Genomic DNA, 23,932 nt, shown 5'->3' with positions numbered 1-23,932 from the left:
TGGCTAGCAGCTCTAGACTTTCCCACTACCACAATGTCTGCGGTGGGTCTGATGCTTCTTTTTCAAATAGTTTTATACCGGGACACACACCTCAAATAGTTCTGATTTTTTCTCGTCAGTTCACAGAATACTATAATGGTTTCAGGAATCAGCCACTGCTCTTTGGTCAGTTTGTAACTCTCCCATTGATGGTATTTTTGCCCAGTATCTCTTTTATTGATGAATCCTTAACACTGACTCTAAGGGTGATAAACTCGGTTCGATTACGGATCAAAATTGAAACAATTATTACATTTTCAGCTGGTGTGGTTCACTTTCACACTACACTGAACTAAACTCTTTGAAAGACCTATTCCCCTCCTCGCCTGTGGTGGCGCTGCACCAAAAATCACTCAAGCAAAGGAAACAAACGTCTCAAGAAAGCAAAAGCAAAACTTCGTGATAGTTTTTCTTTCCTTCACAAAATGTAAACAAAAATAGAGTGTGGTCAGATTTTAGTGGTGTAGGATTTCTATTTTGTGTTGACTAAAAAAAAAAAAAAAAACACGAGCTATTTAATCCGCTGGCGTTAGACTCAAGCATTTGTTTTGGTTGTATTTACCCAGAATGCCCTGCGCCTAGAAAGTCCGGTCTGTTAAGGGGAGGTGTGAATGAGCAATCAGACTGTGCTACAGACCAAGAAAAACAAACTGTCACATTTCTATTTCATACGTGGAAACAAGTGGACCGGAAACCCCTCTGACAGCAGGAAGCAGACGTTAGCGCAGGGCATTCTGGGTAAATAAAACCAAAACAAACACGAGAACGCTCGAATCAAGGGCTAGTGGGAGAAATGGCTCGTAGTATTTTAGCAAAGATAAGAGAGAAATTCCACAACAGCTAAAATCTGATGCCTTGTTTGGATTTCCTGAAGATGGAAGTCGCGCTCATGTCTTCTTCGGAGGTTTTCATGTCGTTTGCCTCAGTGGTTTTTGGTGTAGCGCCGCCACAGGCGAGGGGAAGAACAGGTTTTTCAATTAGCTTGGATCGTTTGACGCAGTGTAGAGTAAAAGCAAACCTTACCAGCTGAAAATATAACAAATGTTGCACTTTTGGTACTCAGTAGAACCCAGTCTACCAGAATATTAGGTGTGAAAACACTCATTAACTTTGATTCTAATATATTCTTTAGATAAGACATGTTTTATAGATCTTTTATATTTATTAACCTACTTCATCTTGTCAGACAGGGTGTATTTAAGCGAAGCTTTTTCACTCAGTAGTCAGCCGTTGGGTTGGTGTAAACTGAATCTAAATATTGTGCCTAATTGGAGTTAATTTCCTTATGTAACAAAGAGGGACCATTATATTTTTACAGTCAAAAGCAGCATGTTTTTACTGTAGCACCGTAATTTGAATATCAACCGCATCCACTGACTTAAATATTAAACTTTTAATGAAGTAAAATTACTTTTAATGATTGCTATCTTCATTCAGCTGTGCACTGAAACCACTAAAGTTGTCTTCTTTAGTATCAGAGTGGATCAGCCTCATAGACACTTCCTCAGTCTCTCTTTCATTGTCACTCTAAGCGAGTATAAAAATAGTTTTTGAGCTTGTGCCGTCCTCTTCATCACACACAAGTCCGGCTTTTGGAAACCCATCAGTAATAATCAATATTTTATCATCGTCTAAGCTGCAGTTTTCAAAGCGACTTGTAGTCCAGAAATTATAGTAAAACAAAAATGTTCTTTCAAACTCCTTGATGTTTGGGCTCAGGTTATATGTGGTAGATATTCACTTTTATTTCTTGTTCTGAAACTTTTAGGTGTTAAAAGTTGTGACAGGTTTTAACCTTTTATGGTTAACAAATGAGGAAGTGGACAAACGGGATCCTCTTGTCTCCTGCAGCCTTTGAATTGGGCAGATATAATAAAGCGTTTCCTTTAAAGTTTTTGGTAATTGTTGACCAGAAACTGAGGAACAAACTGTTTCGACACATGAGACAGACTCACATCTTGAAACTGGCTTTTAGCAAAGCACAAGAGTTCGATTTGTGTTGCTTTTATGCACTGTAAAACATTTGAATAAGATTTAACTTGAACATGAAGGTTCACCTGCTGCCTTGATAATCAAAGAAATTAAAGTTAATCAAGAGATAATTTGTTTAAACAGTTTTTTAAAGCTCTGATAGTTTATTAATCTTCATTTGTGAGTTGTTATAACTTAACACTGTCAAACCAAATAATTATTTCTCATTATATAAGAAAACTGCCCTCACCTAATTAAGCAGGGACACATTTTCATTTACACTGTCAAGTTATTTTCAATTAGAAAGATATTTTTTTAATTTGAGGCCTTTCAAAGATAATCAAAAATATGAGAGGAAACATGAAAATAGGTGGCTGCCAATTTTCAGAAAGGTCTTTAAAGATAAATGCTTTTCCACTACTCATTTAGAAGGCTATAAGTAATATAAAAGATGCTCTTTGTTTAATAAAAAAGTATGTTTTTTCTAAATTAATGCCCCTTTTACGTTGTTTTATCGTCTTTTCTGTCTGATTCACTTTCCAACAGAAACAAACTTCTCAAGGAAGGAAAGAAAATAATTTTAATTCTAGCTTTGTCAGAGGTCTTAACTGTAATTTAATTTAATTTGCACTTAAAAATGAGCAGATATTACTAATATATCAATACACGTCTTATTTTTATTCTATTAACTGAAGTCTGAAAGTTAACTTTTGTTTTATTCACTTTTGTCTTTACATTTACAAGTTGTAACTCTAGTTCTGCAAAATGTAATTTTTTTCAGAGTTTGTGAAGTTAAATAACAGAATCACAAAGGAAATATTAATTTTATTGACATGCTATATGTTATAATAATGTGTAATAGCACTTTTGTATGTGTTGTAGTAAAATTAGAAAATGTAGTTAACTTGCATGGATGGTCCTTTTAATTCATGGGAGTTAAATTAAATCTTATGTGAAGCAGTTTGATAATCCGAGGTTGTGTTTTTAAAATCCCGGACGTGTAAAACCAGGAAGAAACACCTGGATGACTACATTTCTGTGTTTCAGGCGAAGTACCACTGGCAGAGTCAGAATGTGAAGCAGAGCGGCGTGGACGACATGGTCCTGCTGTCCAAGATCACAGAGGACGCCATCGTGGAAAACCTCAAGAAGAGATACATGGACGATTACATTTTTGTATCCTGCAAGCGGTCAGATAATTACCAGAATATCAGAGTTTTAACTTTACTAAATGATGCTTAAATAAGTTAAATGACTTATCAGATTGATTATTATTTAAAAGAAATAAACTTGGATTTCATGCATCACTCTGCTCTCAAACATAAACAACCCAACGTTTAAACATATATGGTCATAAAATAAACGATTCTCTCTTCCTCCTTACTGTCAGCAGAGACTCACTTCCTTCTTCTCAAAGCACAACTAAACTTTATGCTAATAATGAAAATGCAGCCAAAAGAAATGTCAAACTTTATTCACATTTAGGAAATCTTCTATATGATTTGTATCTATTATTTATAATTATGAATAGTAGTTCAAATCTCAGGAAAAGGCTGTTTTGATTAGGTTTTCTTTTTAACCTAACAGGACGGATTTAAATATTTTTAAAAATAGTTTGCATGTCTGCATGTCTAAGTTTTTACCCCTTTTGCTTAACTAACCGTGCTGTTGGGAAACCAACAAGGCTGTTTCCTCAAAGTCTATGATGAAGCTTTTTCTCTAAGAGTAAAAAAACTTTTTTTGTCTCAATTTGATGCCACTTAAACACTGAGTTTTATGAAAGCTGGGGATATAAGCTTGCAGTTTAGCTCATTTACATGAAATAAAAATACCGTGGGATCTTCGTCTGCTACTAAATCAGTCATCGGTTTCACTTCGAAGACAGAGATTATTCGATTATTCCTCGGTTGCTTGGATGTCTGGATTTTTTTAGCTATCAGGAAGCGCGTTGATCTTATGGCCTGTAATAGTCAGAGCTGCAAGCATTCAGGAAACACTGAGATCATCCAAGAATGAAGGCATGACTTCATTTCATGGATTCCCCCACCTACAGGCTAGCAGCTGTGGGCCCAAAGCCTGTGAGACGACTGCAAATATCTAGATTTTTCTGTAAAATACATAAAGAATATCTCTGAGATTCAAATCACACGTTAGATCATTTTAGATATGCATTTAAAATTCAGTAAACTGTAAAAAAAGGAATAACATAACTCATAAGTTCACATGATCAAAGGGAAAATGCACAGATCCAATATTAATATCTGTATCAGTCTCAATTCAGTCTAATTGTGTGCTTTGCTATTTGTGTTACATTATATCCTTTCTGAGTCATTTGAAAGAAAGTTTGTTGCAGTTTATTTTTTACATGTTTGACCACAGTAGTCAACTTGTTGTTTTTGTCTGTTTCAGTTTCTTTATTATTTATTTTATGTTGGCTTTTATAGTCCTAATTGCACTGACAGAATAAACTAAATTTGAATAGTTTTTTCATATTTGACCAAGATTTTGAAGCTATTGGTGCCTTCAAGTGAGCCATACTGGTGCAGAGTTAGAAAATACACTTACGTTTTAAGTTATTCAGCCCTGTTTATCTGAATCGGATCGGTATCAGCCGATACTGAAAGTGGATCGGTGCATCTCTAATTCATATTTCTTCCACATGCATGAAAAAACCAAACAAAAGCGACTTGTTTTTGTTGCAAGAGTTAATCATGCTGACATTATTCACAGAAATACATCTAACTGTCCTTTTTTTCCCCGTTATTTTTTATTACTAAGAATCGACTAATCCTAATTATCCCCAGATCAAAATCTGTAATTTGAAGAGGAAACGTTTAAGCAATCTGGCTTTGACTCAGATGTAATTGCTGGCCAGAACAGCCAGACTAAATGTCGTTTTTCTTTTCGACTTTATTGTGTCGCGTCGCTCAGCTTGTGTCTCGGTTCTGATGGCGATCAGACAGAAACTGCAGATGCATTTGAGATAAATTTGCTTTACAAACCACAAAATATTAGCTGGCAACTTTGACTTACATTATGCTAACAGATTCTTTTATTCATTTATTTTTACCAAAACAGAAAAATAACAAGATAAAAGTGAATTATTGCGTTATTTTTCATACATTCTGACATCCATCATTTTGACTCTCTGTTCAAGTTAGCCTTCTCACTTTTTTTTTTTTTGTTATTTTATGTGTTCATAGCCATTTTCTTACTGTTTAATTTGTGTTTTTAATGTTGTAAAGTTTCCTTGGTTGTTTTGAAAGGCGCTGACAAATAAAATGCATTATTATTATTATTATTATTATTATTATTATTATTATTATTATTATTATTATTATTATTATTATACTTTGCTGTGTATTTTGCAGCATTAACATTAGATTTACTATGTTAATTATCTTTTCCTTCAGAGAAGGAAAATGTCAGATAAAATCAAGATATTTTGCATTGTGAGAGTGTAGGTGCAAGACAAAGTGGGAGGATTAAATATTCCACTTTATTATGATTCACTCGCACATTAAACCAAAAATATCTGGGTATGTTTGTGACTTTCTTCAAAAGAAAATAACTCAAAGTATATTTAATTTTTTAAAAATAGGACTACGGTTCATTCTGCACCAAGAATTATATTAGACACAACCATGTTTTCGAGCTTTCCTTGACTCTGTGGCTCAGACGTACATCGGTCCTGTGTTGATTTCGGTGAACCCGTTTAAACAGATGCCCTACTTCACTGACAGAGAGATTGAACTCTACCAAGGCGCCGTGAGTGAAGAAGTCTTCACATGAACTTCTGCAGACCTGTGATGGTTGTGGTGGAGTGCCTCTTCCTGCTTCTCTTTACCCCAGTTTCTGTCTCTCTGCAGGCCCAGTATGAAAACCCGCCACACATCTACGCCTTGGCAGATAACATGTACAGAAACATGATGATCGACGGCGAGAATCAGTGCGTTATCATCAGGTGAATTCCCAAGTTTTCTCAAACTGCAATTTTTTTTATGTCAATTCCTCTTTTCTGTTAAATTAAGTAAGTAAAATTGACTTTATTTAGCAGCTTTCAAGACTTTAAATCAGAAAACCTGGCAAAAAGTTTTAAATAATTTGAAATAAATCAGGTTTTTGCTGCTTTTTAAAGCTGTTTAAGCAATTAAAATAGCCGAGAAGAAATAAAAACACAAATTTCGCCTGGTACGTTGACAAAATGGAACTCAGCTTTGCAGTGTAGCATTTATTGGTTAAAAGTATACATTTATTACCAAAAGAAATACTTTGGTGAAAACATGAAACAAGGTTCCTGGTTGTAAATGTAGCATAGACAGCTAAAGCAGTAAAGAAATAATATTTTCTAGAGCCAACATTCAAGGATTTCAAGTATTTTCTTCATTTAGGTAAATTATTTTTTCCATGCAGTTTTTTATATTTAAAAATGTGGCTGAGGCTTTAAGAGATGTCTTATATATTGTCCGTATAGCAGTGATAAAAATGATATTAAATGCCTAAAATGCTTGAATTTGACAAAGAAAGATATTTTGAAAGAATAGTGACCCCAGTACACAACCTAGAGGTACACCATGGGGAGATGGGCTAAAATATGACCTGCAATTTTAAGTAGTTACAGAAAAGGACTGACCAGATGAATCTGAAATTCACTCATTAAATGTCAAAGAAGGTTTAAACTTTAAACCCGACTGATTCAGATGACTTTAATAAAAGTAAATGACATGAATAACTTAAAAGTTTTACTTTTATTTCTGTTGTGGTTTTGTTTCAGCGGGGAGAGCGGAGCTGGAAAGACGGTGGCTGCCAAATACATCATGGGTTACATTTCCAAAGTGTCTGGAGGTGGATCCAAAGTGCAGGTAGAAACAGGAACCAACAGCATGTGTTTTACTTTTGATTCAAAATAAATCTGAGTAATTGTTTCTTAATAACTGGTGTTTATGCATCACAGCACGTAAAAGACATCATTCTACAGTCCAATCCTCTGCTGGAGGCGTTTGGAAACGCCAAGACGGTCCGAAACAACAACTCCAGTCGTTTTGTAAGTGAGCTTTTATTTCTCAAACATCACCTGACACAAGACAAGCCGTGTCAGGAAGTCGCATGTATTTCCTCACATTTCTTCAAAATATTTTATGCTTCAAAACTGTATTTATGTGATTAGTTTTTATCATTTTAATACATTCTGCTTTATGTGGCTTTTTTATATTTACAGAACATATTTTGTATATTATTTTAAATATTTTATTTAGTTTCATTTATTTGCACGTTTTTATTAAAAATGTATGTTTATATATATATATTTTTAAACAATTGTATTTTTTTTCATGTGAAAGAAACACTTTAAGAACTTTTTAAAGAAGTTTGTTAAGTTAGTTTTTGTGCAGCCCCAAAATACAAAGACATTCAAAACAACACAAGTAATGTTGGTTCAGTTAGCTTTAGCATTAGCATTAGCTTTAGCTTTACGCATAACATTAATTGGTTTAATGCCTGCAGAACATAGCCTGGCGTTAAACATATCAAACTAAAACCGGATTGATCTTGACTCGGTTTTATTTCTGTAAATAAGAATTCCCTGAAATAAATGTGAAGCTGCTGCACAAACAGTATATTTATTTAAGCCTGGAATGCCAGTTGTTATAATTTCTGGTTACAAAATGCTTAAAATCCTTGTCTCCAACACAGAGTAACACAAAACCCACTCGACTTGACTCACTTCTTTCTCACCACTGATGCTAATGCGCTAATTTCACACCATTAAACCACATGAACTTCCACATGTGCAGCTTTAGCTTGTGAAATTTCCTGTGAGTCTCAGTGAAGCATCATAAAGCCTGTTTATGGGTCACTGCATGCACATAGCGTTCTCGTTTATAATATATATACAAAAAAATGCAGATTTCTGTTTCTGCTGCAGAGCTTGGTGCATTTCCGATCCCAGCAACACAAAACAATATGTGTAGTGGCGCAAATGTGACGACTGATTTTGTGTTTACCAGGGAAAATACTTTGAGATTCAGTTCAGCAGAGGTGGGGAACCAGATGGTGGCAAAATTTCTAACTTCCTGCTGGAGAAGTCGAGGGTGGTGAGCCAGAATGAGAGTGAGAGGAACTTCCACATTTACTACCAGGTCAGAGATGAAAGAACACAGCGCAAAACATCTGCCAATTTGAACCCTGATAATATATTTGCAGCAAAGAACAAGTTACATGTTTGACCATCTGCTTCCAGTTGATAGAGGGCGCCAACGCACAGCAGAAAGAAGGCCTGGGCCTCATGACTCCAGACTACTACTACTACCTCAACCAGTCTGGGACCTACAAGGTTGACGGGACCAACGACAGCAAAGACTTCTCTGAGACGATGGTATTTACTCATGAAAACCACAAACACTCCTGTGGAAAGTCTGGCTAAATGTGTCACATCACTAAAGACAAAGATCTACACAGTTTTATTTATTTATTTTTTGTTTTCTTGTAAATGTATGAAAGCACTTTATAAATGAAGCTATTATTATTATTTTTAGTATTATTATTATTATCCGTGTTCATCACTGAGCTGTTGCTCATTTGCAGGAAGCCATGCAGGTTATCGGGATCCCCAGTGACATCCAGACTCAGGTGCTGCAGATCACAGCAGGTATCCTCCATCTAGGCAACATCAGCTTCATCGAGGCCGGAAACCAGAGCGAGGTGGAAAGCACAGACTGTGAGTGTAACATACAAACTAACACGCTCATTAACCTGGCCCAATGATGGGACAGAGTAACAACGCGCCTCCTCTGAGGGCTATGAGTAAATCAGAGCTCACCATTGCAAAACTTGCTGAATCCCAGCTAATTGTTAAAGTGTGCTCAGCTGATTCGTCAATCTTCTTAACAGTGCTTTGTATTAATACATACATAGATAGATAGATGGATAGATAGACAGACAGACACACAGAGAGAGAGAGAGAGAGAGAGATACCAGCGGCTTATAGTGAGGTGCGCTCTATAGTCCGGAAAATACGGTATTTACATGTCGGTGCCACTGCCTCATCATTGAAGATTGTTTTTTTTTATAACTGATGTGTTTTGTGGTTGCTTCTGTTTGTCTCAGTGCTTGCCTTTCCTGCCTACCTGCTGGGAATCGACCCCACCAGGCTGCAGGACAAGTTGACGAGTCGAAAGATGGACTCCAAGTGGGGCGGGAAGTCTGAATCCATCAACGTAACACTCAACCAGGAGCAGGCGACCTACACGCGTGACGCCTTAGCCAAAGCCCTTTACGCACGTCTCTTTGACTACCTTGTAGAGGTTAGCATGTCGTACCGTCCATTTACAGCCACAGCAGGCTAAATTAAACACATGTTGCTCAGCAGAGATTAGTTTTATGTCCCTCTGACTGCGCTCTGTGTACTTTAGGCCATAAATAAAGCCATCCAGAAACCTTATGAAGAGTTCAGCATCGGTGTGCTCGACATTTATGGCTTTGAGATTTTTCAGGTTAGTGCTTTCACAGCTTACAGGTGTATAACATTTATAAACAGGCAATAAACATAAAGTGGTGGCTTTATTTAGTGATTTAATATGGATTGTGATGTATTTTCCTCTGCAGAAAAATGGGTTTGAGCAGTTTTGTATAAACTTTGTGAATGAGAAGCTGCAGCAGATCTTTATTGAACTCACTTTAAAGGCTGAGCAGGTAAACAAAAGGTTTTTTTAATGTCTTTTTCACTAAGCTCTGTTGTTCCAAATATCCTGTTTTATTAAGAATGCTTTCTTTTGGTTTATTTCCTCAGGAAGAATATGTTCAGGAAGGCATTAAATGGACCCCCATCGAATATTTTAACAACAAGATTGTGTGTGACCTCATTGAAAATAAACTGGTAAGCTAAATATTTTCCATAAATGAAAAAATATTGACAGCCTTGGTTAAGATGCATAAAAGCCTTAAAAATGTGTTTTATTTGTGTTGCACAATCTCACACATAAGGAATTTGAAATATCCAACCTTTATTTGTGCATTTTCTTAGATTTCCTCTAAAATCAGTGTAACTACAGGACTTTTGTAAATTGTTTTATGTATTTATGTTGCTCGCATAATCTTTAGCTTTGCATGACAGCAAGGCCCATTTTAGTTTGTCATTATTCAAAATAGGAAAGACAAAAGAGCATATAATTCAACATGCTTAATTCAGTCAAAACAATAATTAAGTTTAAAATAATTGAAACTGAAACAAACAATGTAGGTTCAGAACCGAATAAAGCTTAAAATAAGATGAGTAAGGGTTCTTTTGTTGTTGCTATGTGGAATAAAACCTGCATTAAATTTCCTCAACATCATTTTTCCTAATCATTATGTTGAAAACTGTTTTTTTTTTTTTGTTGTTTAATCATCAGTTTCCCATAGAGTAAAATCCTCTTTTCATAGCTGTTTTATGGAATCCTTTTCACTGGTAAAGTTATTTCCTGGTGCCTCCTGCTTGCAGAGCCCTCCTGGCATCATGAGCGTCCTGGACGACGTCTGCGCCACGATGCACGCCAAAGGCGAGGGCGCAGACGGCACGCTGCTGCAGAAGCTGCAGGCCGCTGTGGGAACCCACGAACATTTCAACAGCTGGAACTCTGGATTTGTTATCCATCATTACGCTGGGAAGGTCAGACTTGATTCATCTGGTGCAGAAATTCCAGTTTTTGAGTTTATTTTTAAGATGTTAATCACACCAGCAGGAACAATAATGCGGGAATCACAGGTGAAGCTTAATTTCTCCTCAGGTGTCGTATGATATCAACGGATTCTGTGAGAGAAATCGAGATGTCCTCTTCCCTGACCTCATTGAGCTCATGCAAAGCAGTGAATTGTAAGCATTTTGAGCAACAACAAAGATCAATTTTTGCAATTCTTCTTGTTAAAAAGAATAAAAATCTAATTTCTTGCTTTAGTAACTTCATCCGCAGCTTGTTCCCTGAAAACCTCAACACGGAAAAGAAAGGCAGGCCGACCACAGCCAGCTCAAAAATCAAAGTAAGTCAATATATAAATAAGTAAATACTTAAATTTTCTGTGTTTAATATATTAAAAACCTGATGATGCTTCCAACAGAGACAAGCTAATGAGCTAGTGAGCACTCTGATGAAATGCACACCACACTATATCCGCTGTATTAAACCAAATGAGACGAAAAGGCCGAAAGACTGGGAGGAGAGCAGGTCTGCATGCACATTGTGACGAAACAAAGCGTCCAGCAGGAGATTATTCCATGTTAACAGGGATACTCTGACTATTTTCAGGGCTAAGCATCAGGTGGAATACCTCGGACTGAGGGAAAACATTCGTGTGAGAAGAGCTGGATTTGCTTATCGCCGACTCTTCTCTAAATTTCTGCATAGGTGAGTTTTTTTATGATTCGTGTTTAATTGAGTTTGTTCTGAAAGAAAACTGAGATTGTTTTGGGTGCGTTTTGGCTCCAGGTATGCCATCCTTACTGCTGAAACATGGCCGTGTTGGAGGGGACCAGAGCAGCAGGGGGTCCTCCACCTCCTCCGGTCCGTCAACATGGACACCGACCAGTATCAGATGGGACGTACAAAAGTCTTTGTCAAGAATCCAGAATCGGTACTGAGATTTTTGTGTGCAGTTTGTGCTTTGTCATATGTTATTTTGCTTAATGTATGAACAAAAAGAGCCAACTTAGATTAATAAAGAGGCGTTCTATTGGGTGTAGAACAATAGGTGCCTGCCATGCATTGCTACGGGCAGGCCCCAATAAATTGCTACTATTTACTATTTCAGATGTTAAAAGTACATGTCTTGTATATTTTATTATAAAAGCGCGATTTTCTACTACTTTAGTCATTAAGTTTTCCCCACAAATGATGCTAAGCGATAATAAAAAAAAAATTGTTTTATATTTAACATTATCACATTCCTTTTCTTCTTCAGCTGTTTCTTCTTGAGGAGATGAGAGAAAGGAAGTTTGACACCTTCGCCAGAACCATTCAGAAGGCCTGGAGACGGTACAACGCCAGGAAGAAGTACGAACAGATGAGAGAAGAGGGTGAGCAGCGCCGACAGCATGCGTTTCTCCACACTGGTTTTAACACAGCCTGACTTCTGTTTTTTAAACGTGTCCTCACTTCCTCTCGACACGCAGCCTCAGACATCCTGTACAACTCGAAGGAGCGAAGGAAAAACAGCATCAACAGGAACTTTGTTGGCGACTACCTCGGCCTGGAGCAAAGACCCGAGCTGCGGCAGTTCCTGGCGAAGAGGGAGCGCGTCGACTTTGCTGATTCGGTCACAAAGTTCGACCGCAGGTTCAAGGTGCCTGTTACAAATAGGGATTAAAACACCAAAGCTAGTGTTCACTCTTATTCTTCCCCTTTCTTGCAATACACAATTGTCAGTTCTTCTTTTTCTTCTCGCACAGTCTATCAAGAGAGACTTGATCTTGACCCCTAAAGGGATCTATCTGATTGGTCTAGAGAAGGTGAAGAAAGGGCCTGAAAAAGGGCAGATTAAGGAGGTGTTAAAACGTAAAATGGAGTTTGCAAACATCATCGGCGTCTCCCTCAGGTAGGCTTCACACTTTTATGATGTTTAATGGCAGATGTTTCTGTACCAGAGTTCAAAGATGGCTTTCTTTGAAACAATATTCATGCTAATGTTGCATTTAACAGCAAATTCTTCGGTTAATTTTTTATTTAACCGGGGGAGTTATTGAGAAGAAATTCTTATTTATAATATCAACCTGGTGGGGAGATTAAGCACCACTTTTACAGTAAGCAACAAACATTAGCAACACTGTTGAGATAAAAAAACAACAAAAAAACAAAAACAATACTGAGACAAAAGAATAGGATAAAATTGACATTAAATATATTTATCTGAAACGCGCAGGTTTCAGATGGCATAATTTTTAGAATATCTTTAATATCAGTGGAGGGCAATATGTGAGCATAAATACAGTAGCTATGAGTGCTAATAAATGTACATTATAATGTCAAAAATTATTTCGTGCTTGAAGTTTGCAGTCTTTCAAGGGCAATTCAAATCGAAGTTAGCATTTTAGCATTAGCTTCCGCTGAATTCCATGTTTGTGCTTTATGGACCTTACCAGAGGGGCCGCTGTTCATTGGCTGATGCCCATTCTACGTGGTCACGTGCGTGGCCGTCTCACAAACACAGTTAGCTTCCCGTTAGCTAAGTACAGCATAAAGGCAGAACTGATACAACTTCTACACCTTGAAGCCTGTCTGCTACACAGTCTTACGTTAGCCAAACAGATCAATATGCAATGTGTCTGTATCTGACATGCACTAAAGATTTTCTTTTAGCAGAAAAGGCTTTGGACTAAACTGTTACTCGTGTTAGCCACGTTAGCACCAAGTACAGCTAGTCAATCAACCATCGCTGTGTTCAGGGAAGCGCTGATTAATAATCCAGAAATAAATATCAAGCCTGGAAACTTGATATCGTAACGGACTGAATGTTTTGTTTTTAACTTAATCTTTGCTCGTCTAGCGGGGAGCAGGCAGTTGCCACGGTAACAGGTGTGCTTAAACTACAGAGAGAGAGAGAGTAAAAAGGTAGGAGTGGTTTTGAGTTGATCACCTGTTTGGGTTATTTTACCTTTGTTTACCTTTGCTGTGGCGGATTACAGCCGCTGTAGTTTCTAAACGTTGGACTAATTACCTCGTTCGTTTGTGAGTTTACGTCATTCACAACAAACATAAAATAGAACAAATATATTTCATAAAATTTTAACAAACAAATGGCTTCTACCGAGGAAATTATGTGAAATTAAATTAATTATATCCCAACTTCAGAAGATTTGCCTTTACCTTTACGGAGCTCTTTGGTTCCTCCTATCAGTCTGTAGCTTCTCATATTGACGTCATCAAACCAAATCTCAGATCTACCATAACTGACTGACACCTGCTGGCCTCAGGTTTGCAACCAGCTTGTGACTGAGAAACCAGTAACCTCCTCCCAGATGATGACATGAACTTGTTAGTTCCTCTGTCTATTGTAGTAGCTGATATATTGTGAAAATCTGGTAGAAATGATGCTCTAATCCAGTCATGTTTACATGTGCTGCCAGGCTTTGTTTGTGAGACTTGCGGTCAGGTGGGTCGGTTGTGGGTGGAACTTGGTAAGGTCCATTGTTAGCAGATTTAGTGTTTATGATTAGTTCTTTAATATTAGTGCCACTAGCTTTTTAGTTAGCAACCCAGTACTAGGTATTACAGGAATCAAACTCTTCTCAGAATTGCTGAATAGTCTTCTTGCATGTTTCCGCTGGTGTTTTTAGAATTTATTTTTGGTGATGTGCTCTAGTGTTTGAGGTCGGAAGGCCTACTTACAGCTAATCTTTTAGCTCTCAGATTCTCTCAGTTTCAAGTCCTTGGCCGCTTCAAGACATTAATATTGCAGAAAAAACGACATGTTAGTAACATAGAAAGATTTGGGACTTAACTCCTGGTAAATATTGTTTGCAATTAGAAATCTTACATAATTTCTAATTGCATTATCCCACGGCATCAATTGCTGGCGCAGTTTTTTACAATGTTGTGTAGGCTCTTATGCAGATATGCAGTGGTTTATTGGGTGCAGCATGTTACCTTATATACTGTACAGAACAAATTGATAGTCAGACTTAAACGCAGAAACTCCCCCCTAACATCTGTTTCCACATTTAAACCGGGGCTAAATCTCATCAGAAGGAAGCAGCTAAACAGTCGTTATTTTACAATATACCATAAAGACAGCAATAAATTAAACTGATGAGCACATTTGCTGCATAACACCTGCCATCAGTGCTGGAATAAAGCTTCATTTTTTTTAATTTATTATGTTTCAGTAATAAGAAAAAAGTTAAGGAACTGACTGGAAGTCTATGTGTTTCTATGAATACAGAATAATTTCATATGATGATACATTGACTTCTAACTTGATCTTATTTCTGTTTCTAAGAAGTACTGCTTCCTTTTTCTTTTATTAATCTTAGGACAGAAGTTTCAAAGCTCACTTTTCCTCTTTTCAGTTCCAGACAAGATGATTTCTTCATTCTGCACGAGGCCCAGTATGACAGTCTGCTGGAGTCCAACTTTAAGACGGAGTTTCTCAGTTTGCTTTCTAAACGCTACGAGGAAGTAACTCAGAGGAAGCTGACCATCTCCTTTTCTGACAGGTAGAACAACAGAAAGTGTTCAGAGGCCTGATGATGCAGAAATAAAAGGACCTGACGCAGATTTTCTGTGTTTCAGACTGGAGTTCAAAGTGAAGAAGGAGGGCTGGGGCGGAGGAACCTCCAGGGTTGTAGTTTTTCAAAGGGGTCAAGGAGATTTGGCTCAGCTCAAACAGGGAGGGAAGACTCTCACCATTTCTGTAGGAGACGGTCTCCCCAAGTCCTCCAGTGAGTCAAAACGAATAATTAAAGTATCTTTGCAGCAAACTTTATCATATTGTTCTATGTTAAGATGTTTTAATACGTAATTTTGTCTTTAGAGCCAACCAGGAAGTCTGGTCTAGACGTTCGAGGAGGAGGGAGAAACCACGTACCTAACAGAGGTGTGACTCTCCTTAAGCTGGATTTATGTTCTCATTTGCATTTACTTTGACTTATGTTTGCATTTGGATTTAATTTATTAATCCCTGGCACAATAGCTGAACACACGGGTATTGTTTACTATTCTAACAGCTCTAAGCAGCACCAGTTCTTCAGATTGCACTTCAAATTCATAAAAGTTAGAGCTCAGTTTTAAATAGCTCTTAAAGATACACTGAAAAGAAACAAAAAGTAATCCTACTTAAATATATTGCATTAATAGGTCACAAGTGGTGATATTAAGTTTATCCAAGTTAATCTATTATGTTTATTAAGCTGTCAGGTTAAACAAATGTAAATAAATTAAGTCTGACAAACTTCATTCAGTTAACACAACATTTTTAAACTGGAGCTCCATCTTTTTTTTCAGTGAAATATAAAAAATATACAAACCCTTGCAAACAAAAAGTTGGCGTTTTTTTAATGAGTTAATTTAAAAAGTGAAATTTGTGTTTTACTTGCTTTCATTAAACACTGATTGATAAATTTCAAGTTTTTATTTTGGTGAATGTATCTCTCAACTAATGAAAACTCTAAATGTAACTTCAACAAACAGAAGATGAAAAAAAAGCTTAAAACAGAAAAGTTTTGTTGTTCTCATGTTATGGCCATGAGGAGACAATCACTAAAACTCTCTCTATATAAGCCACCCTGTAACACGGCAATATGTAATAATGTAATAAAATCGACCTTTGAAATGTAGAAAATTATTAAAACCACATTATATAATAATTGATGCAAAATGTAATAAAACATATCAAAGGTTCTGGTTATGAGTCTGAAAAAGCAACTAAATGAACAAAGTTTCAATTTAAATGCATATAGGATCTAGAAAAAGATTGTTATTAAAAGTAAAATGATTATGATGAACACTAAAAGTTTGTAATTGTTTATTACATAATGTAATTTCTAGAAAATATCTACCTCTGCATTTTGTAATAATCAGTGCAAAATATAATAACATTATTACAAATATGGCACAAAGTACGTATTGTAAAATGCATTCAGGGATTTTAGTTAATTTTGCATTGATTATTACATAATGTGGGTTATTGATGTTTTATTACATTTTGAAGCCCGACTTTAATACATTATTACATTACAACATATTGCAGAGTTACTACATAATGTGTACATAATCACTACATAAAGGATATGTACATAATTACATATCCTCTCATGTAGTGCTGCATCTGACTGAAAGTTGAGTGGAAGGAAAAAGTGTGGTAGAATAAAAGGCACAGCTAAGCTAAATTTTAGAGCACTGCTTGCTTCCCTATGCTGTTTCCACCAGTATGTGCTGCAGTGTGCTGCAGCACACAGTGATGTGCTGCAGGGATTATGATATCACTGTTTTGGATTGGAGTGTCATCAGGAGGATTCATGCAGAATGAGCCCCAGGAATGGAGAAACCTTTCAGTAGGACAGCATTTGGGTCTTAAAAATAACTGGGGGTTTTTGTCTTATGTGATAATCCAGGCAGGAATGGGGCTTACACAAGAAAAGCTGAATTTGTAGAACCAATTCAATTCAGTGCATTTACAAATCGCAACAAATATCATAAACAATTGCCTTGAATATTTGTTATTGTTGTCAGTAAGCTGCAACAAAAAAAGTCTGGAGCATTAAACTTTATGTTTGAAGTTTCAGCTTCAGGACTTCTATAAGTTAAATTCTCTAACCTTTAAGAGGAAAATATGTCTTCTAACTTTTATTTCATTTTTTCTAGCACATGCCAATGGCGGAGCCAAGTTTTCTAGAGCCCACCCCAACCAGCAAGCAGATATCACATATTCCTCCCCACACAAACAACCGCGGCTTCCCAACACGCCGCTTCCCAACGCGCCGTTTCCCAACGCGCCGCTTCCCAACGCGCCGCTTCCCAAACTGGACACCCAACGGAGCCGCCGGGCCCCGAACCAGCACAACCAGGGGAACCTGGACTTCCTCAACGTGCCTGACCAAGGCATGTCAGGGTAAGAGAGGCCAGCTGGTGAGACGCAGACGAACAAAAGGTGCTTTGAGAGGATGGGTGCAGCTCTGAGTAAAGTTAGTGCAAACACGTTGCAGCGGGTTGTTAGGACTTGTCAAGGTGAGGTCTGTTTGCCTCCATGAGGCGTGACACAACAAAAAGTGCCCATTTATAAAACTTTCTGTCCCTTACAGATGATGTACCGTCAGTACAAATAAGAAGTCTAAGGTGGAAAATGTAAAGAATGAAAAAAATAGTTCTATACATGACTGATGGACACCAAGAATAAAGTCATAATATTACGAGAATAAAGTTTTACAAGATTAAAATTGTATTAATATGAAAATAAACATGATAATAACATGACAACAAAGTCAAAATAATAAAGAATAAAGTCATTATGTTACCAAATTAAAGTTATAATGTAACTAGAATAAGGTAGATTATCAGAAGAATGAAGTGGTAATTTTATGAAAATTCTTCCACAAAAGCATAAATTAAAAATAAAATTAAAAATCTTGAGCATCCTATGAACTTATTCTTTTGTATCAGTTTTAAAAAGAAGGAAATACTTAATCTTTTAACACGTGAGCAACAAATTATTATCAGTAACAGGGATTTTAAAATATTGTGCCAACAGTTGAGTTAAAGAAGCACACGGACTTGACGAGCTGGTCGTGTCACTTCTCGATTTCTACTGAAACTCTTCTCTCTTTATTTTACGACTTTCTTCTGTTAACGTTGCATCATTATTCTGCTGGTATTATAACTTTATTCTGGTAATATGATAATATTGTCATAATTTGAAAAAAGAAATCTCTTAGTCTGGCCCTAATAATCCATCATACCAATCTAGAACAAACTGATGACAAATGTTTTAGCCCCTTTAAAGGGACACCACCAGTTTATTAGGTTTATATGTTGGTTACTTACTTTTAATTAAATTCAGTTCGATTTATTTATTTAGTATTAGATCACAATGCAAAATGGTCCAGTGATATAAATCTGCAGAATTAAATCAGAATCAAATTTATTTTAAGTCAGACTAATATCCAAATGTCCAAATCATTTAATTATAAATAGCTCGGCTAAAAAGTTCACCGTCTAAACAAAGAAGCACTTACTTTGAGAATGAAAAAAGAGAAAGCTACACCAGTTGCGGCCGGGTTACTTTCTTTGAGAAAAAAACATAACGGGGAGTAAACAAAATCAAGTAAACACATTTAGCTCCATTAAATGCTACAACCTGTAAGAAGACTCAACAAAGAAGCATTAGACCAGGAATACTTTCTATGGGATAGAAAACTAGAACAGTACACATAATTAATAAGTAATGGCTTTTTTAAAAGCTAACCTGACCAAGGAGTATGGACCTTACCACAGGGGCTGCTTTTCATTGGCTGATGCCCATTCTACGTAGTAGCGCGGCTACAACGTGCGTGGCCGTCTCACAAACACAGTTAGCTTCCCGTTAGCTAAGAACAGCATAATGGCAGAACTGATACAACTTCTACACCTTGAAGCCTGTCTGCTACACAGTCTTACGTTAGCTAAACAGATCAATATGCTAATGTGTCTGTATCTGACATACACTAAAGATTTTATTTTAGCAGAAAAGGCTTTGGACTAAACTGTTACTCGTGTTAGCCACGTTAGCACCAAGTACAGCTAGTCAATCAACCATCGCTGTGTTCAGGGAAGCGCTGATTAATAATCGAGAAATAAATATCAAGCCTGGAAACTTGATATCGTAACGGACTGAATGTTTTGTTTTTAACTTAATCTTTGCTCGTCTAGCGGGGAGCAGGCAGTTGCCACGGTAACAAGTGTGCTTAAACTATAAAGAGAGAGAGTAAAAAGGTAGGAGTGGTTTTGAGTTGATCACCTGTTCGGGTTATTTTACCTTTGCTGTGGCGCATTACTATGTAATGTTTACATAGAAACAACGCGCTGCGAGGCTTTGTTTGTGAGACTTGCGGTCATATGGGTCGGTTTTGGGCGGAGCTTGGTAAGGTCCATAGTTACTTTCTATGTCATCATTGACTCCATCTTGGATAAACGGCAGAGACGGGTAGAGCAGCAAAAAATTCTGCTGCTTCAAAATATTACTCAAATTCAAGTAAAAAGTATGATGTAGTAAAACTACAGCTAGAAGAATTTTTTATTTTTTAAGTTACTATAGTAAATCTAATTGGTTACTACTCACTTGTGGCCAGAAATACTTTTTACTTTCTACTTTACTAAACTCCTTTTCACCATCTACAATAACTCTGTAGAATTTGAAATTTAATTTCCCTATGGGATCAATAAAGTATTTTATAATTTGAATTCAAACCAACATCATCATAAATACACAATTTTGTACTTTTTCTATGCCTAGCTTTATTTAGCTCATTATATCTTTTGTTTGCTTGCCATTGTTTTTCTTTGTGTGCATTATTTACCCCTTTACTTGTTTGTTCTTGTTTTGTGATAGGAAGCAGAGGAAAAGGAGCATCAGCCATCGACCGCCTCCTGCCCCGAAGCCTCAGCCGCGACCTCAGGGTCCGCGCTGCCGGGCCTTGTATCAGTACATCGGACAGGACACGGACGAGATCAGCTTTGAGGCTAACGACGTGTTTGACCTCGTCAAAGAGGGTATGTGGCCAATCAGATTAAAGTAATGCAGTTTGAATCCCTGAGTGAAGATTCCCCTTACACTTTTTTCAAATTAAACAAAACTTTTGTGATACGTTTGTGCAGCACCAGTTTTTGTTTGTGCCGCTATCATTTTAAAAATATTAGCAAATGTCTCCAGATGTCAGCAATGGTCAACAAGGCTAGCACACATTTACAAAATCAAACAAAATGCGGTGCTGCAGCAAAAAAAATTTGTTTGTGCTGCGGTTATAATTTTAAGATTTATTTTTTAAATGTTTCCAGAGGTCAACTTGTTCTTCCTCTCCCACTTTAACAAAATCCAACAAAATTGATATAAATTAATTATGCTACGTTTATACTGATTTGTGCCGCTAAAATATCTCTAGCATAGTTGAAAGACACCAAATTTGCTTTATTTTGTAAATGTCTACTGGCTGGTTGACCTTTGATGACCTCTGGGAACACTTATCAATATCTTTAAAATGGCAGCAGCACAAACGTAGCACAGCTGATTGACACCAAATGTGCTTGATTTTGTAAATGTGGGCTGGTTGGTTGATCTTTGATGACCTCTGGGAACACAGCGGCATAAACAAAATTGTTGCAGCACAAAGAGCACAATCTTTGACACCGATTTAGTATAATTTGAAGAAAAATTGAGGGCCAACTTCACTCGGGTAGCTTGAATTCTTGAACATTGACGGTGTTTTTTGTTTTTCCCCTGCAGATCCATCAGGGTGGTGGACCGGCAGGATTCAAGGAAGGGAAGGTCTCTTCCCCGGTAACTATGTGGATAAGATTTGATGAGGACTTTTCATGGACATTCTTGTGTTTAACAAGAACAAGGCGTGTTTTGTCCATAGCAGCAGACCCTGTTTGCTTACAAAAAAAAGCCTGCAAGTTATTCAAAGTTACATGGAGGATCTAATGTAAGGGTGACATTTTGCTGACATTTGAGCCCTGGCTAATTACCTGTGGCAGCATAAGGTATGAAGACAAGACAGGAGGCGTCATCATGATTGTTAAAACAGGACGACAATGAGCTGCTCCGGTTTCATCTCCTTTAAGTCAAACGATCCCGCTCTGAATGGCCTAGCAACAGGATCTTTGACTTTATCTTCCAGAATAACTCCGGGCTTCAGCTGAAAATTAACTGAACAAATGGAAATCTGTGTTTACCTCCACGCTGTAAACAAGCTTTACAACAAAAACAGAAACTGGACTGATACTTTGGCGCTCAAGTAACGAACTTGCTTCAGATCAAATCAAATCTTTTTAGAGGAAAATTTTAGTTTTTATTGTTTTTTTTAAGTCAGGATTATTGGTATTTTGTTATCAAGGAATATATTTTCATACATCTTAAAGCAAACTATTTGCATGGGTATGTATTGCATTGACAGTAAGTTATAAGAGATTTTGCAGCAACAAATCAGAAGAAAATTCATTTACGGATATACCGTAATTTCTGGGCTATTGCGAATGTCTGAACATTGAAATATGGACCATAAATGGTTTACAGTGCCTGTAACATCGATGCTTAAAAAAGAAAGGAAAAGTAATTTATCACTATGTTCTTCTTCCTCCAGTGCATTAAAACCACTAAAGTCGTCTTCTTTATTGAAAGAAGTCGGTATTGAAAAGCCTCACACACACTTCCTCAGTCTCTTTTCCATTGTCACTTTCGTCTTGGGAAAAAATTGTTTTGTTCTCTTCATCACACAGCAGTCCAGCATTTCTATGGTAAAAAGCATTTATATTAGCCGCATCGCAGTGTTTTACATTTGTGAAGAAATGTAGCAGCTCATAGTCCAGAAATTATAGTATTTGTACAATAACACATTTCTTTGTTTTATGTTTGATTATTTTTTAAATATTAAAGTCAAGTATTTTTAAAGTATCTTGTCTTTTGATTCCTTTATTTGGAAGTGACAAATAAGGTTGTAGTAAAAGTGAAATCACATAAAAGTTGGTTAAAAATATATTTAACAGAGCAACTGTGACAGTTAATCTCACATACCAATCATATTTTTGGAAGCAGACCACTTTTATTTCAACATTTGGTGTTTTTCTTGTTTTCAGTTATATTTCCAATGAGGATTTTCTTAGCTTTTTTTGACAGACTATAATATCAAACAATACAACACTTCACTTAAAGTCTTTCAAGAATGTAGCCTACAGCTAGAATGTTAGGGCTAGAGAGTTTTGTTAGTCACTTGAAAACAGGTTTGTTCACTTAAGCTAACGTTAGCCTTTAACCTGCTAGGCAGTTAACTTAAACTACTGCTAAGCTATATATTAAACAGTTTTAAGTCTTGAGTAAGAATTTGATCACATTTCATTTGCTTGACAACCAGATCCAGAGTTTTTAAGGTTTTTGTTGGCTGCAACGCGACACAGTTAGCCTAGCATGCAACACAAAAGAAACTGGGTTCAAACAATAACTGCAGATTTTGGGGGATTTGAATGTTGCCATCTAGCTCTCAATTATACAATGATGAAAAAAAAATATATAGGCATTATACTATTAGTCACACTAGAAAACAGGTTGTTTATTGAGAAAGCTTTTTCTCAGGTAGTTAGCACAAGTTAGCGGTAATAATACTGATCAACATTCACACTGTCAGAACTCTACTTAACCTTGTATTAATTGAATTCTAATTCATTTGTCAGTGAATGAAAATGCTAGTGCTGCTGTGGGTTGTAACTGCTCGAATCGCAATAATTAAATGAATGTGTAAAGTTTTCTGAAACATAACACAATCCAGAGCTAACTCTGTTAGCAGAATAACCCACAGAGGGTTATTTTTTACCCAGCAGTTTTAAGAATGTTCTGTACCTTAATTCACACATTCAAAACATTGTAATGGTTTCTAAAAGTATATATATTAGTAACAAAGTGCCTTTTTTTAATAGTTCATTGACTATTATTTCGTCTAAATTCTCCATTTTATGTAGAGACTTGTGATTCTAAACAAGCAGCAAGCAGAAAAAATTACATATCCAATGTTTTTTACAACAACTTAGTGTTGGTTTTACTGATTTACCTTTTGAAGAATCTTGAAATAAAAAGAGTTACAACATTTAATTCCCCTTTGGGATCAATAAGATATTTCTGAATTGAATTAAAACATAAGAAATATCTGTACCAAAGTTAAGAAGACAATTTAGTTCTTAAAGGCTCAAAGCTCAGCAGTCGGCTGTAATTGGATTGATCAAATCCTCCTGAATTTTGTTACATCCTCTTGTTTCTTTAGCTGCTCAATATGTTCATGTATGTGGCACGCTAACACTCACTGCTGAGGATCTTTAAATCTATTAACACTTTATTTCGCAATGATTCTGAAGTAAAACTAGGTTTTTCCAACCAAATTTAAGGTTTCTTTTCAAGCAGCCAGGCTTCCCGATAATCTTTTTTTGTTGTTTTTTAAAATTATATTTATTATTATTATTATCCATCCAGCCCTGTTCATGACGGCACATTGTTGAGTATGGTGAGTTGAAAAAGAATCCCAAAATAATTCAGCAGAACTGAGTATCTTTACAAAAAATAAATAAATACAAATACACAAATAGAGTATAAATGAAATGTGATTATTTTTATAGCTTGCTATTTCTCTAATTCTAGCAAATATTTATGCTGTTATGAAGCAATTAGTACATGGTACAAAATTATTTGTTTGAGTTAAACAGAAGCAGATTGGCTCAAAATTGTA

General features: G+C 36.4%; 1 protein-coding gene across 1 annotated transcript in view; it reads left to right on the top strand.

Moving 5' to 3' along the window:
• The window catches only part of LOC102236585 (unconventional myosin-If-like), a 31,413-nt gene extending 9,297 nt beyond the window's left edge, over positions 1-22,116 (top strand). The window contains exons 2-28 of the mRNA XM_014470554.2: positions 3,058-3,186; positions 5,689-5,778; positions 5,880-5,974; positions 6,785-6,872; positions 6,965-7,054; positions 8,016-8,147; positions 8,249-8,383; positions 8,593-8,725; positions 9,115-9,311; positions 9,420-9,500; positions 9,613-9,699; positions 9,797-9,883; positions 10,487-10,654; positions 10,773-10,858; positions 10,941-11,022; positions 11,101-11,207; positions 11,289-11,387; positions 11,469-11,613; positions 11,941-12,055; positions 12,152-12,321; positions 12,428-12,573; positions 15,044-15,190; positions 15,267-15,415; positions 15,508-15,570; positions 17,337-17,583; positions 20,056-20,216; positions 20,947-22,116. Of these exons, the coding sequence (XP_014326040.2) occupies positions 3,058-3,186; positions 5,689-5,778; positions 5,880-5,974; positions 6,785-6,872; positions 6,965-7,054; positions 8,016-8,147; positions 8,249-8,383; positions 8,593-8,725; positions 9,115-9,311; positions 9,420-9,500; positions 9,613-9,699; positions 9,797-9,883; positions 10,487-10,654; positions 10,773-10,858; positions 10,941-11,022; positions 11,101-11,207; positions 11,289-11,387; positions 11,469-11,613; positions 11,941-12,055; positions 12,152-12,321; positions 12,428-12,573; positions 15,044-15,190; positions 15,267-15,415; positions 15,508-15,570; positions 17,337-17,583; positions 20,056-20,216; positions 20,947-21,023 (3,306 nt within the window). The 3' untranslated portion in view covers positions 21,024-22,116. The remainder of the gene's footprint in view (positions 1-3,057; positions 3,187-5,688; positions 5,779-5,879; positions 5,975-6,784; positions 6,873-6,964; positions 7,055-8,015; positions 8,148-8,248; positions 8,384-8,592; positions 8,726-9,114; positions 9,312-9,419; positions 9,501-9,612; positions 9,700-9,796; positions 9,884-10,486; positions 10,655-10,772; positions 10,859-10,940; positions 11,023-11,100; positions 11,208-11,288; positions 11,388-11,468; positions 11,614-11,940; positions 12,056-12,151; positions 12,322-12,427; positions 12,574-15,043; positions 15,191-15,266; positions 15,416-15,507; positions 15,571-17,336; positions 17,584-20,055; positions 20,217-20,946) is intronic.
• Positions 22,117-23,932: the final 1,816 nt, after the last annotated feature.

This window comes from Xiphophorus maculatus, chromosome 9 (genome assembly GCF_002775205.1).
Source record: "Xiphophorus maculatus strain JP 163 A chromosome 9, X_maculatus-5.0-male, whole genome shotgun sequence".
In the NCBI taxonomy this organism is placed as follows: Eukaryota; Metazoa; Chordata; class Actinopteri; order Cyprinodontiformes; family Poeciliidae; genus Xiphophorus; species Xiphophorus maculatus.
The sequence above is the reverse complement of the archived record's forward strand: the minus strand, read 5'-3'. Positions and strand labels throughout refer to the sequence as shown.